General features: G+C 44.4%; 1 protein-coding gene across 1 annotated transcript in view; it reads left to right on the top strand.

Moving 5' to 3' along the window:
* The window catches only part of LOC137537201 (zinc finger protein 208-like), a 176,477-nt gene that overhangs the window by 74,421 nt on the left and 85,541 nt on the right, over positions 1-16,515 (top strand). Inside the window, exon 3 of the mRNA XM_068259309.1 lies at positions 4,367-6,148. Within this exon, the coding sequence (XP_068115410.1) occupies positions 4,367-6,148 (1,782 nt within the window). The remainder of the gene's footprint in view (positions 1-4,366; positions 6,149-16,515) is intronic.

The following is a 16,515-nucleotide window of genomic DNA, read 5'->3' as shown; positions in this document are numbered from 1 at the left end:
GAACATCCTATCCTTTACCATTGGTGCAGAGGCATTTACAACTACATGGCTATATGATATCCACATTATATTCAGGACTGGCTGGAGCATATATATTTTTTCTGGATCCATTTTTTGTTTACTGGACGTCCAGTGTTCTCTTTGATGATATAGTACGCATGCTTTATTGTACCTGAGTTTATATATCTTGTGGTTAGCTTGAATATCAGATACACAGGGGGATTGTGGGGAGAGGGGAAAGAGGGGGGCCTGTCTTTGGGAGGTAAGGGGGTTTGGGGAGCTGGGGGGCACATTTTTAATATTGCTCTATCATGTATATGATTAATAATAAAGATTTTGTGTGTTGATTATAACTTGATATTGATAGATTTTGTCCATTCGGGTCATACCCACCTTCATTTTTTATCTCACCATGGTTTGATACTTATATATTTCTTAGGATGCAGGTTACTGATACCTGGGTAATCATTCAGTTATGCAATAGTATTCCACATAGATGATTAAGGAAAATCCTGGACCCACTCGCAGTCCAAAAAGTTCCACAAGTCCAAAGGAATCTGCATGCATATGCCCTTCACACTGATAAGTATTGCATACTGAAGTACAAGCAGACATTAATGCAGCCAAGCATTGAAATGACCCAGATCGTAATCAGCGGAGCAATTTAGGCTATATCCACCTCAACGATGAGTGCTGTGTACTGAAGCATAAGCAGATAGTAATGCAGCCAAGCACTCTCGTCGGCAGTGGGACGCAGTACTTCCTATTTGCGTCCCACTGTGAGATGCATGACGTGCCTGCGCCTATCTCCTGGGGGCGTGGCCGGAAATACAATTGAAAATGTCCGCGGTATTAATACGTAGATAGAACTATTTGAAAGACGCAATCTTTGAAGAGGCTGTCACTGGTAACGGCGAAGCATGTCGATAATGGAGCATCTCCCCAATGGACGATCCCTGAGGCTCCTGCTCAATATTCGGATTTCTTATCTACGCTGATCTAAGCTGTTGGGATGGTAACTATGCTACATCATGAGCTCATAACTCTGTGCTGCACATGAACTGCTTCAATCTCATGGGGGCTTTGCTACACCTTAACAAAGCTTATGCTGCTCTACTGATTATGAACTTTGCAATCTCAGTGCTTGGCTGCATTACTATCTGCCTATGCTTCAGTACACAGCACTCATCGTTGTGGTGGATATAGCCTAAGTTGCTCTGCTGATTACGATCTGGATCATTTCAATGCTTGGCTGCATTAATGTCTGCTTGTACTTCAGTATGCAATACTTATCAGTGTGAAGGGCATATGCATGCAGATTCCTTTGGACTTGTGGAACTTTTTGGACTGCGAGTGGGTCCAGGATTTTCCTTAATCATCTATGTGGAATACTATTGCATAACTGAATGATTACCCAGGTGTCAGTAACCTGCATCCTAAGAAATATATAAGTATCAAGTTTGCCAAGCATCAGTCTATGGTCCGCAATTAGGTCTAGAACTCTTGGACTTTTGCACATCATCGGATGCTTTCTGCTTAGATAGGTCATCTTATATTTTTGTTGAAGGTGTTATTCAAAGCCTGTGGATTTTGGTGCACCATCCATTAATTAGTTGTACCATCCCAAAGTCAGTATTGTAGAAATACATTTCACACACTTTTGTGGATTAGAGCAGTGTTTCTCAACATTTTATTGGTATGTACCCCTTTTAAATACCTGTACTCACCAAGTACCCCCTAGCATAGTAAACATTATCTCAAGTACCCCTCGACAAATATATATTTAATCATAGTACAGGATAATTGCTTCTAAACAATTTCCAAGCATTTATTATTGCTTATAATTAGCTAAAATACTAATTTGGTGTTGTTTAAATGAGATTTATTATTTTCTAAAACTCTAAATTTGTTATTCTTGGTTATGTATATCAAGCCCGAGTACCCCCTGGAAACATCAGAAGTACCCCCTGGGGTACGCGTACCACACGTTGAGAACCTAGGGATTAGAGGACTGCAGCCTCTAAGTGAGCCATCTGGGGATCTTATGTCCATTTTTTAGCCATTCTATGTTGGATTTGTCCGTCAGTTTGTGGTTTTTGTGTGTATTGCTTATTCTATTTATATTTTTCTCAATATTTTGATAAATTTAATTAAAAAGTATATTTTTACATGCACCCAAGAGTCAGTCTATTCCTCTGTACCATGTATATTGTTCATGCTGACATGGTGCATGTGAAAATTTAGTATAAGTGTTTAATCAATTTAATCAAGTTTTGGGTTATTTGACCTCCAAAATTAAGCTTGTCTGGTCCTATCAGGTCCCCTTTATAATATATTTTCCCTGCAATTTTTATTATCCCTACTTTTTGTCTGTATCATAGCATGATCAGAGTTCCCCAGACCTTCTCTGCAGATAGTGATACGAGTCCTTAATCATAGTGTAACAGTGATCAGGTGTTTTACCTCCTCTAGTTGCTTGTATTGTGGAAGTTCTCTGTTTAGGTTGGCACTGTTGATGTCCTCTAGAATGATGAGAAAAGAATCAGGGTGCCCCCTCTCCACCTCGGTGATCTGATCTGTGAGTCCTGGAGCGCAGGCTGCATGCATGTTTGTGGAGGAATGTACACAGCAACCAGAATAAATGAAGAAAGATCTTGGGGGGAATAGGAGAGTGTCCCCAGCCCAGCCAAGCATGTCCTCTTAATCAGGGCTTTTAAACCCTGTCCTCAAGTACCACCAACAGTGCATGTTTTGTGGAAATCCACGGAGGTAGTTAAACAACTCTGCTGATTACCTCACCTGTTAGTGGTTTTCTGCAAAACATGCACTGTAGGTGGTACTTGAGGACAGGGTTGAAAAGCCCTGCTCTTAATAACCATGACATCCTTACACCACTTATCATTGATATAGAAACAGAGCCCTCCACCTTTCCCAGAAATAAGTGGGTCCTGGTCAGATCTATAGAGTGTAAATCCATTAATCTGCAGAGCATTGTCTGGAATCAGCTCAGACAGCCAGGTCTCTGTGAAGCAAAGAGCAGCAGAGAGGTAACAGTCCTTCTTAGTCCTGATCAGTAGTTGCAGCTCATCTAGTTTGTTGCATATTGACCTGACATTAGAGAGTATGATTCCAGGTAGCGGTAAACACAGTCCTCTATGCCAAAAGTGCACCTGGATCCCGGAGAGCTTGCCTCTTCTTCTAAGCCTCACTGCCTGATTCAGCACTGTAGCTCCACTGGTCAGAATCCCCAGAAGGCTAAGGGCCCTTTTACACTTAATCAGTTGCTCTCAGTTAAAACGGAAAGAAAACAGATTTTCAAAGTAATGCCCATGTTTTCCTATGGCACCTTTCACACTTAATGCGTTTTAACTGAAATCTTCTTCCCAATGCACTGCTATGGAAAAAACGCGTACCAACGCGCACTAACGCGTACCAACGCACACTAACGCACACCAACTGATTAATTGTAAAAGGGCCCTTAGAGTAGATGAAATATCCAGGGGTAGATCAGGTACAGCTGAGTCCTGAATGCTCCGTATTTGTTCGCTGGGGAAGGTTATCCGGGTTGGGTTGCACAAGGCAATATTAAAAAAAAATGGAGAGAGCAACTTGCCATGGCTGCCATCTCCAGGTTCCTCCTCCTCATAGCCCAGTGGGTGGGTACAGTGCCTTGCAAAAGTATTCACCCTACCCCCCACCCCCTCCCCCTTGGCTTTGTACCTATTTTGTAAAATTCAAACCTGTCATTTTATTGTTTCTTAATCTGTGATGGATCTGCACAAACTAGCCTAAGTTGCTTAAAGGAATGGTCCAGGGTAAAAAAAAAAGATCCACTTACCTGGGGCTTCCTCCAGCCCATGGCAGCTGTCCTGTGCCCTCGCTGCAGCTCCGGTGGCTCCCGGTCTTCTCCGGTGTTTCAGCTGACCTGCCCTGGTCGGGTTCCGGGTTGGCTTCTTCTGCGCTCCACTGCGTGGGTCACGTGGCCTCTCCGACATCATCAGGATGGTACTGCGCAGTACAGTCCTGATGACGTCGGAGAGGCCACGTGACCCGCATGGTGGAGTGCAGAAGAAACCAATACGAAACCCGACCAGGGCAGGTCGGCTGCACCACCGGAGAAGACCGGGAGCCACCGGAGCCGCAACGAGGGCGCAGGACGCCGGCTGCCACGGGCTGGAGGAAGCCCCAGGTAAGTGGATCTTTTTTTTTTTTTTTTTTTTTTTTGACCTTGGATGTTTCCTTTAAGTGAAATGAGAAATGATGCACCAACATGGAATTATCAGCAGCTCACTGACCCTCCCTAATGATAATTGCTTCTCCCCTCAGAACTCTCTAACAGGAAGTGATGATGTTTCTCTATTTGCAGCACGGAGTCCCGGCATCAGGAACCTCTCAGAGACTCGTCTCTCTGTATCCACAGACTGTACAACGGATGATGATGTCACTGGACAAGAGTCTCCTGCAGATATCCTGGTGACCCCAAATATTCCCCCAGACTCCCCTCACCTGTCTAACCCTGAGGGGCCTCATACCCAGCACAGCTCTCCCCCTGCTGGAGGGTCTCATTCGTGTTCCACATGTGGGAAATGTTATACATGGAAATCAAATCTTGTCACACATGAGAGAACTCACACTGGTGAGAAGCCTTTTTCATGTGCTGAGTGTGGGAAATGTTTTGTGTTGAAATCACATCTTGTCACACATGAGAGAACTCACACTGGTGAGAAGCCTTTTTCATGTGCTGAGTGTGGGAAAGGTTTTGGAGAAAAAAGATCCCTGGTTGTGCACGAGAGATCTCACACTGATGAAAGGCCCTATTCATGTACTGAGTGTGGGAAATGTTTCAGAGATAAAGAAACCCTTGTTAGACATGAGAGAACTCACACTGGTGAGAAGCCCTATTCATGTGCTGAGTGTAGGAAATGTTTTAGACAGAAAGGAAGTCTTGTTAGACATGAGAGATGTCACGCTGCTGAGAAGCCCTATTCATGTGCTGAGTGTGGGAAATGTTTTGGAGACAAAGGAACCCTTGTCGTACATGAAAGATTTCACACTGGGGAAAGGCCCTATTCATGTGCTGAGTGTGGGAAATGTTTTGCGCTTAAATCACATCTTGTCAGTCATGAGAGATCTCACACTGGTGAGAAGCCCTATTCATGTGCTGAGTGTGGTAAATGTTTTGGAGAAAAAAGAACCCTTGTTGTGCATGAGAGATCTCACACTGGTGAAAGGCCCTATTCATGTACTGAGTGTGGGAAATGTTTTGGCATTAAAGAAAGCCTTGTCACACATGAGAGATCCCACACGGGTGAGAAGCCATATTCATGTGCTGAGTGTGGGAAATGTTTTGCACAGAAATCAATCCTTGTCACACACGAGAGATCCCACACGGGTGAGAAGCCATATTCATGTGCTGAGTGTGGGAAATGTTTTAGAGTTAAAGAAAGCCTTGTCATACACGAGAGATCTCACACTGGTGAGAAGCCCTATTCATGTGCTGAGTGTGGGAAATGTTTTGGTGATAAAAGAAACCTTGTTGTGCATGAGAGAACGCACACTGGTGAGAAGCCCTATTCATGTGCTGAATGTGGGAAATGTTTTGGTGATAGAAAAATACTTGTCGGACATGAGAGAACGCACACTGGTGAGAAGCCATATTCTTGTGCTGAGTGTGGGAAATGTTTTGCACGAAAAATACATCTTGTCAGACATGAGAGATCTCACACTGGTGAGAAGCCTTATTCATGTGCTGAGTGTGGGAAATGTTTTGGACAAAATTCAACTCTAGTCATACATGAGAGAACTCACACGGGTGAGAAGCCCTATTCGTGTGCTGAGTGTGGGAAATGTTTTGCACGAAAAATACATCTTGTCAGACATGAGAGATCTCACACTGGTGAGAAGCCCTATTCATGTGCTGAGTGTGGGAAATGTTTTGGACAAAATTCAACTCTAGTCATACATGAGAGATCTCACACTGGTGAGAAGCCTTATTCATGTGCTGAGTGTGGGAAATGTTTTGGACAAAATTCAACTCTAGTCATACATGAGAGATCTCACACTGGTGAGAAGCCCTATTCATGTGCTGAGTGTGGGAAATGTTTTGGTGATAGAGGAACCCTTGCCAGACATGAGAGATCTCACACTGGTAATAAGTAAGGAGCAGGGAAACATAGCTTCACCCTCAGTGATCCAAACACACTCAAAAAGTGTTTTTTTTATGAACCAAAGTTCTCTTATTCATTCTTCATATGTAATCTCTTCAGATTGCAGATAATATGTGTAGATACAACATCAGACCTTCACTTCACATCACAAAATGCCTGACACGTGTTTCACGGGCAACAGCCGCTTCCTCAGAGGCACACCGTATACAAAACATCTGTTAAAAACATATAAATCACAGGGTATACATACCATTAGAGATCCATGCGCAGTCCAAAAAAAAACAAAAACATTAATCTTATCCGTGGGCCTACGACAGACTCATAGTCACAATCTAGAACAATGCAAAGTATATATATATATGTATATAGCGATCACCTAGAAAAATATGCCTAAAAGAATAAACACACAACTAGGCATGGCCCTGCCATATATACACCTCGTGGGAGTGACAGACCAGCATGCCCAGGTAATCTGATGTGCACCATCTCTGTATATAACACACAACTAGGCATGGCCGTGCCATATATACACCTCGTGGGAGTGACAGACCATGCATGCCCAGGTAATCTGATGTGCACCCTCTCTGTATATAACACACAACTAGGCATGGCCGTGCCATATATACACCTCGTGGGAGTGACAGACCATGCATGCCCAGGTAATCTGATGTGCACCCTCTCTGTATATAACACACAACTAGGCATGGCCGTGCCATATATACACCTCGTGGGAGTGACAGACCATGCATGCCCAGGTAATCAGATGTGCACCGTCTCTGTATATAACACACAACTAGGCATGGCCCTGCCATATATACACCTCGTGGGAGTGACAGACCATGCATGCCCAGGTAATCTGATGTGCACTCTCTCTGTATATAACACACAACTAGGCATGGCCGTGCCATATATACACCTCGTGGGAGTGACAGACCAGCATGCCCAGGTAATCTGATGTGCACCCTCTCTGTATATAACACACAACTAGGCATGGCCGTGCCATATATACAGCTCGTGGGAGTGACAGACCATGCATGCCCAGGTAATCTGATGTGCACTCTCTCTGTATATAACACACAACTAGGCATGGCCCTGCCATATATACACCTCGTGGGAGTGACAGACCAGCATGCCCAGGTAATCTGATGTGCACCATCTCTGTATATAACACACAACTAGGCATGGCCGTGCCATATATACACCTCGTGGGAGTGACAGACCATGCATGCCCTGGTAATCTGATGTGCACCCTCTCTGTATATAACACACAACTAGGCATGGCCCTGCCATATATACACCTCGTGGGAGTGACAGACCATGCATGCCCAGGTAATCTGATGTGCACCCTCTCTGTATATAACACACAACTAGGCATGGCCCTTCCATATATACACCTCGTGGGAGTGACAGACTATGCATGCCCAGGTAATCTGATGTGCACCCTCTCTGTATATAACACACAACTAGGCATGGCCGTGCCATATATACACCTCGTGGGAGTGACAGACCAGCATGCCCAGGTAATCTGATGTGCACCCTCTCTGTATATAACACACAACTAGGCATGGCCGTGCCATATATACACCTCGTGGGAGTGAGAGACCAGCATGCCCAGGTAATCTGATGTGCACCATCTCTGTATATAACACACAACTAGGCATGGCCGTGCCATATATACACCTCGTGGGAGTGACAGACCAGCATGCCCAGGTAATCTGATGTGCACTCTCTCTGTATATAACACACAACTAGGCATGGCCGTCGCCGTGCCATATATACACCTGGTGGGAGTGAGAGACCATGCATGCCCAGGTAATCTGATGTGCACCCTCTCTGTATATAACACACAACTAGGCATGGCCCTTCCATATATACACCTCGTGGGAGTGACAGACTATGCATGCCCAGGTAATCTGATGTGCACCCTCTCTGTATATAACACACAACTAGGCATGGCCGTGCCATATATACACCTCGTGGGAGTGACAGACCAGCATGCCCAGGTAATCTGATGTGCACCCTCTCTGTATATAACACACAACTAGGCATGGCCCTGCCATATATACACCTCGTGGGAGTGACAGACCAGCATGCCCAGGTAATCTGATGTGCACCCTCTCTGTATATAACACACAACTAGGCATGGCCGTCACCGTGCCATATATACACCTGGTGGGAGTGAGAGACCATGCATGCCCAGGTAATCTGATGTGCACCGTCTCTGTATATAACACACAACTAGGCATGGCCCTTCCATATATACACCTCGTGGGAGTGACAGACCAGCATGCCCAGGTAATCTGATGTGCACCCTCTCTGTATATAACACACAACTAGGCATGGCCGTGCCATATATACACCTCGTGGGAGTGACAGACCATGCATGCCCTGGTAATCTGATGTGCACCCTCTCTGTATATAACACACAACTAGGCATGGCCCTGCCATATATACACCTCGTGGGAGTGACAGACCATGCATGCCCAGGTAATCTGATGTGCACCCTCTCTGTATATAACACACAACTAGGCATGGCCCTTCCATATATACACCTCGTGGGAGTGACAGACTATGCATGCCCAGGTAATCTGATGTGCACCCTCTCTGTATATAACACACAACTAGGCATGGCCGTGCCATATATACACCTCGTGGGAGTGACAGACCAGCATGCCCAGGTAATCTGATGTGCACCCTCTCTGTATATAACACACAACTACGCATGGCCGTGCCATATATACACCTCGTGGGAGTGAGAGACCAGCATGCCCAGGTAATCTGATGTGCACCATCTCTGTATATAACACACAACTAGGCATGGCCGTGCCATATATACACCTCGTGGGAGTGACAGACCATGCATGCCCAGGTAATCTGATGTGCACCCTCTCTGTATATAACACACAACTAGACATGGCCGTGCCATATATACACCTCGTGGGAGTGACAGACCAGCATGCCCAGGTAATCTGATGTGCACTCTCTCTGTATATAACACACAACTAGGCATGGCCGTCACCGTGCCATATATACACCTGGTGGGAGTGAGAGACCATGCATGCCCAGGTAATCTGATGTGCACCCTCTCTGTATATAACACACAACTAGGCATGGCCCTTCCATATATACACCTCGTGGGAGTGACAGACTATGCATGCCCAGGTAATCTGATGTGCACCCTCTCTGTATATAACACACAACTAGGCATGGCTGTGCCATATATACACCTCGTGGGAGTGACAGACCAGCATGCCCAGGTAATCTGATGTGCACTCTCTCTGTATATAACACACAACTAGGCATGGCCGTGCCATATATACACCTCGTGGGAGTGACAGACCAGCATGCCCAGGTAATCTGATGTGCACCCTCTCTGTATATAACACACAACTAGGCATGGCCCTTCCATATATACACCTCGTGGGAGTGACAGACTATGCATGCCCAGGTAATCTGATGTGCACCCTCTCTGTATATAACACACAACTAGGCATGGCCGTCACCGTGCCATATATACACCTCGTGGGAGTGACAGACTATGCATGCCCAGGTAATCTGATGTGCACCCTCTCTGTATATAACACACAACTAGGCATGGCTGTGCCATATATACACCTCGTGGGAGTGACAGACCAGCATGCCCAGGTAATCTGATGTGCACCCTCTCTGTATATAACACACAACTAGGCATGGCCGTGCCATATATACACCTCGTGGGAGTGACAGACCAGCATGCCCAGGTAATCTGATGTGCACCATCTCTGTATATAACACACAACTAGGCATGGCCGTGCCATATATACACCTCGTGGGAGTGACAGACCATGCATGCCCAGGTAATCTGATGTGCACCATCTCAGTATATAACACACAACTAGGCATGGCCCTGCCATATATACACCTCGTGGGAGTGACAGACCAGCATGCCCAGGTAATCTGATGTGCACTCTCTCTGTATATAACACACAACTAGGCATGGCCGTGCCATATATACACCTCGTGGGAGTGACAGACCAGCATGCCCAGGTAATCTGATGTGCACCCTCTCTGTATATAACACACAACTAGGCATGGCCCTGCCATATATACACCTCGTGGGAGTGACAGACCAGCATGCCCAGGTAATCTGATGTTCACCATCTCTGTATATAACACACCAAGAGTCGCACCACAGTGTTCAACCATGTGAATACAAGTAGACACACAGTCCATCATACATGCAACCTTTTAGTGTCCAAGAAGAACCTCTCAGGGTGCATAGAAATACCTTGAATATAGATATGCGGAGCAATACAGCACATCAGTATTAGTAAGCGGAGTATCCTTCTCCTATAGGTCAAAACATACATCATAGTACTATATACATAAAAAGCTCATATATACAGTGGGTTGCAAAAGAATTCGGCCCCCTTGAAGTTTTCCACATTTTGTCACATTACTGCCACAAACATGCATCAATTTTATTGGAATTCCACGTGAAAGACCAATACAAAGTGGTGTACGTGTGAGAAGTGGATCGAAAATCATACATCATTCCAACCATTTTTTTACAAATAAATAAATGCAAAGTGGGGTGTGTGTAATTATTCAGCCCCCTGAGTCAATACTTTGTAGAACCACCTTTTCCTGCAATTACAGCTGCCAGTCTTTTAGGGTATGTCTCTACCAGCTTTGCACATCTAGAAACTGAAATCCTTGCCCATTCTTCTTTGCAAAACAGCTCCAGCTCAGTCAGATTAGATGGACAGCGTTTGTGAACAGCAGTTTTCAGATCTTGCCACAGATTCTCGATTGGATTTAGATCTGGACTTTGACTGGGCCATTCTAACACATAGATATGTTTTGTTTTAAACCATTCCATTGTTGTCCTGGCTTTATGTTTAGGGTCATTGTCCTGCTGGAAGGTGAGCCTCTGCCCCAGTCTCAAGTCTTTTGCAGTCTCAAAGAGGTTTTCTTCCAGGTTTGCCCTGTATTTGGCTTCATCAACTCTGACCAGCTTCCCTGTCCCTGCTGAAAAGATGCACCCCCAGAGCATGATGCTGCCACCACCATATTTGACAGTGGGGATGGTGTGTTCAGAGTGATGTGCAGTGATAGTTTTCTGCCACACATAGCGTTTTGCATTTTGGCCAAAAAGTTCAATTTTGGTCTCATCTGACCAGAGAGCCTTCTTCCACATGTTTGCTGTGTCCCCCACATGGCTTGTGGCAAACTGCAAACGGGACTTCTTATGCTTTCTGTTAACAATGGCTTTCTTCTTGCCACTCTTCCATAAAGGCCAACTTTGTACAGTGCATGACTAATAGTTGTCCTATGGACAGAGTCTCCCACCTGAGCTGTGGATCTCTGCAGCTCGTCCAGAGTCACCATGGGCCTCTTGACTGCATTTCTGATCAGCGCTCTCCTTGTTTGGCCTGTGAGTTTAGGTGGACGGCCTTGTCTTGGTAGGTTTACAGTTGTGCCATACTCCTTTCATTTCTGAATGTTCGCTTGAACAGTGCTCTGTGGGATGTTCAAGGCTTTGGAAATCTTTTTGTAGCCTAAGCCTGCCTTAAATATCTCAATAACTTGATCCCTGACCTGTCTTGTGTGTTCTTTGGACTTCACGGTGTTGTTGCTCCCAATATTCTCTTAGACAACCTCTGAGGCCCACACAGAGGAGCTGTATTTGTGCTGACATTAGATTACACACAGGTGCACTCTATTTAGTCATTAGTAGCACTCATCAGGCAATGTCTATAGGCAACTGACTGCACTCAGATCAAAGGGGGGCGAATAATTATGCACACACCACTTTGCAGTTATTTGTTTGTAAAAAATGTTTGGAATGATGTATGATTTTCGATCCACTTCTCACATGTACACCACTTTGTATTGGTCTTTCATGTGGAATTCCAATAAAATTGATTTATGTTTGTGGCAGTAATATGACAAAACGTGGAAAACTTCAAGGGGGCCGAATACTTTTGCAACCCACTATATATACTTTCTTGGGACCAAAGCGCTTGGGGTCTTTCCCCTGCCTGACCTGCAGTGAATGCACCAACATGATTAAGGGTTCCACATTTTGTGGAGATTACAATATTCGACACTTTTTGACCTGCCAGAGCTCCTATGTTGTGTACCTCTTAACTTGCCCATGCGGTCTCCACTATGTGGGGGAGACCACACAAAAAGTCAGGGATCGTATTGCACAGCATAGGAGCTCTGTCAGGTCTGTGACATCTGAATTGCCAGTCTCTAAACATTGGAGACAAATGGGACATAGGGATAGTGACCTTAAATTCATGGTCATAGACCATATACCCAAGCAAAGGCGTGGGGGAGATCGTATTCTCCTTTTAAAGAAACGTGAAGTTATGTGGATAGATAGATTGGGAACTTTGTTCCCTAATGGTCTCAACAAAGATTTTGATCTACATTTATTTTTGTAACCTCTCCCTCTTTAGGTATACTATATGTTGATGTTGATATTACTTGGTATACACCATGACCGGATGAAGATTGGAATTACAGATTGTACATGTGGACCTATGGACTATTAGCACCAGATAAGTGTGATTATAACACTGTTTGGACTGTGAGGGTTAATCCCCATAATGGGTGGTCCACTTTGTGATGTCACTCCTAATTAACCTGTATGGGCGGGTATATAAATGGATTGTGATGCATTTGTCTTTTGGCATTGATGAAGGCTGGGGACAGCCGAAACTGTTTGCCTGTATATCACTTGTGAAGCTCAATAAATAGAGCAAGTGTGCTGCAACTCTTTGCTTTTTTCTTGTATACTCTTGTGGGAATTGGGCCACCCCAGTTGCGTGCACACACAGACGATCGGATTGTGATAGCTGCTGATCCCTCTGGACTATATATATATATATATATATACATATATATATATATATATATATATATGTATATATATAATGTGCTCCCAACAGGGACTCCATAATTAAAGTGAACCTCCGGACTAAAAATCTACTCAGCAGAACTGAAAGGGCTTGGTGTTTCTTTAACAGTTTCACAGCATCAGAACTTTGTTTTTCTAACCAAAGCATCATTTCTAGCTGCATTTTTAGCTAAGCTCCACCCATCAAAGAAAACTGCCAGAGCTTTTTTCCCCTGATGCTGTGCAAAGCATGATGGGATTTCCTATGTTGTTATTCACATTGCCTAGCAACTGGGAGGGGTGATCAGCACACAGGACAGTTGGAACTGTGTCTCATGCTCCCTGTCACCTCCTTTCAACCAAAAAGATGGCTGCCTTAATGAAATCAAACATTTGCCTGTTCTTTTAAATCAGGGTGGGTAAGAGATTATACTGCCTATCTATTTTAATTAACTAATGTAACTTAATGACAGTATATTTGTTTAGGCTGAAGTTCCTCTTTAAGTGAAAACCCACTAATCATACAGTGCTATAACTGCTCACCACAATAAAGTTTCAAAGCATAGCGCTACATTTAAAAGTGCCTATTTCTATATGCATAAGAACCAATATGGTGCAGATATTTATATCAATATGATAGAGTAAAAAAGTTCCCATAGGAAAAGGTGTATCTATTACCTGCAGTCTAGAATAGAGCTACAATCAGCGGTGATCCCATAGCTGAACGGGCTGCAAGAGACGCTGCCTGCCGCACACCCTCAGGCATTAAACAAAGTATGCACCAATAGGAATGAAGAAGGGACAGGGGGCGGACCAGAATTGTCCAATCAGATACAGATAGTCTCTACAGAAGGTAGCGCATACACAACTCAAGCTATGGAGCAGTATATGTTTAAAAGTTCATGTAGTCTTTATACGATGCACATCTGCCACTGAGGGACAATCTTCACAGTGCCTTGCTATATCTTCCTACTACCTCCACTAACACCCTGTGAGCGGACACTCACCAGATTGAAAGACCTCCACTCAGGTTTATTAAAGCCTTGGGACACTTTGGGCCGTCCCCCACCACACCAAAAGCGACTTGTCACCTCCTTCTCCTCTCACTGCAGATATATCTCCACATGCATATGACCTCAAAACACATGCCTCCCATAGCATAAAACCATAAAAATGTATTATAATATAAAAATCTATTGCACTGACGAATTGTCTTCTTGTTAGGTACAGCGTAGAGTTTGGTTACGGGCTCTCCCCCGTGTAGTTGAGCTCCGGCTGGCACTTGTAGTTCCTTGGCTGAAGGCAGAATGGCGTGCACCTCCACTCTTGCCACAGGCCTGAACGCCGCTCATGCACCCACGTTAGTTTCAGCTTTCACTTCCGCACCCTATGCCCCGCCTTACATGTTTCATCAATGTGACTCATCAGAAGCGCCATGTGTGCGAGTGGAGTGCATGCTCCTCTCGCGTGGTGAGATGGAATGCAACTGACGTGGCTAGGAAACCACATCTGCTTCCTAGCAGGGGGAGTAGTTGTCCCGCGCATGCGCATTTTAAGCCTCCCGACGCATGTAGTAAAATGCGACCTAAAAGGTGCATAGCTGTAGTGAAATATTACATGTCGGAAAGGACATACTGTGCGATGCGCTCAGCAGATGGGCAGACGTGACTGTCATTGAAGAATAGTAAACAAATGTGCGTCCAGGCCGAGGTCTGGCTAGAGGGGCAATAATTACTTGGTACAAAAGTAAGATATAATGAAGAAATAGGACAGATAAAGAAATCTGAATAGAATAAAGGGAAAAGACTCACAAAGAGAAGGAAGGGCAATGCAATTCCTATTGGTCCACTACCCCAGCATAGAGTAGATAAAAGGAGCCTGATCTGAAATAGATATAGTTCAATGTTCATTAGAAACCATAATCATAAAAACATAAATATGCGCAGGCAGCGCCACCCACTGGCCACACAGCAGAGATAATGAACTACATATATACAAAAAATACTGGGTAAAAACATGATCAAAAATACAAAAGGGTATAAGTATTTTATATGGGTATAAGTATTTTATATGCTAATTCCCTGGGGTGCGCATGCTCTGTAAATGAATTTAATCAGATTTATTTTACAGAAACATTCTATAGCTCACAACATCATTTAAACCAGGTTTTTGGTCAGAATTTCCAAATCCATTTGGCTTCTACCTGATATAGTTTTTTGTCAATATCGCCCCCTCTAATGTTAGGGTGGATTCTATCCAAAACTGCAAACCTCATAAATCTCACATTTCCTTTGTGTGCTTCAATCAGATTGTCAAAAACCTGAGCGGTTCTTGCCTTTTTCATGATTGCTAACTCAGTAAAGGACCAGCCCTTAAAGCGTTGCTATCCTATAAATCCGGCATAGTGGGGTCTGAACCCTCTATAACAGTAATTATAGATTGACGGTATACCTTGAAATGAATCAGAGCACTCAGTATATGATTTTATATAAAAAATTGTATTTGCCTATCATACAGCATATATACAAAATATGAACAGTTCCAAGTAGTGTTTCCTTATTAACAGTATTCCATCTTGTCATGGCTTTATAGCCAAGCAATCATCAATCTTCCAAGTACATTCAAAAAAGAATATAACAGTTGTGTTATGTAGAATAAGATCAAAAGTAGTCTCATCTGTATCAGTAGCTGTGTATCTAGTAGCTGTATAAAACTTGTAGTAATCTTCTTAAAGAAATGGCTTAAAAAATAGCTTCTAAAAAAAGTTTTTGCTAACATCCTAAAGGACTTACGAGGCCTTTTCCGTAAAAAAAAAATAAAAAAAGATACCTGTGTCTGTTTGTAAGGCACGGAGGACGCCGTCCGCGCCCTCCATGCCTTTCCGCCGGGTCCCCGCTGCTCAGTACCCCCCCAAACGTCTCCCGACCGCACGGCCCGGGTCGGGCTCTCCAGCCTTCACCCTATCCACGCTACTGTTACGTGGGGGTTGGCCTTAGAGCTGCGCACCTGCACTCGCGGCTATGCGGACTGCGCAGCCGCGGCCAGCTCCGGCGGCCATCTTGGTGAAGGCTGGAGAGCCCGACCCGGGCCGTGCGGTCGGGGGACGTTCGGGGGGATATTGAGCAGCGGGGACCCGGCGGAAAGGCACGGAGGGCGCGGACGGCGTCCTCCGTGCCTTACAAACAGACACAGGTATCTAACTTTTTTTTTTTTTTTTTTACGGAGCAGGCCTCGTAAGTCCTTTAACAAAACTTAATGTTGAAAATTAATAAAGTAAATCACCAGAACATTAAAGCGGACCCAAACCAAACATTTATTTAATTCAAAATATTTAGTTGCACCACTCTGACACATACAAAGATAAATAAACACTCCTTCAGGCCTATGAGCATTTCAGTGCATGCTTTTCACCCTTTCCCTTTTCATAACTAGGGTTATACAGGTGGCAGCCATTAGCAA

Source organism: Hyperolius riggenbachi, chromosome 10 (assembly GCF_040937935.1).
Source record: "Hyperolius riggenbachi isolate aHypRig1 chromosome 10, aHypRig1.pri, whole genome shotgun sequence".
In the NCBI taxonomy this organism is placed as follows: domain Eukaryota; kingdom Metazoa; phylum Chordata; class Amphibia; order Anura; family Hyperoliidae; genus Hyperolius; species Hyperolius riggenbachi.
The sequence above is the reverse complement of the archived record's forward strand: the minus strand, read 5'-3'. Positions and strand labels throughout refer to the sequence as shown.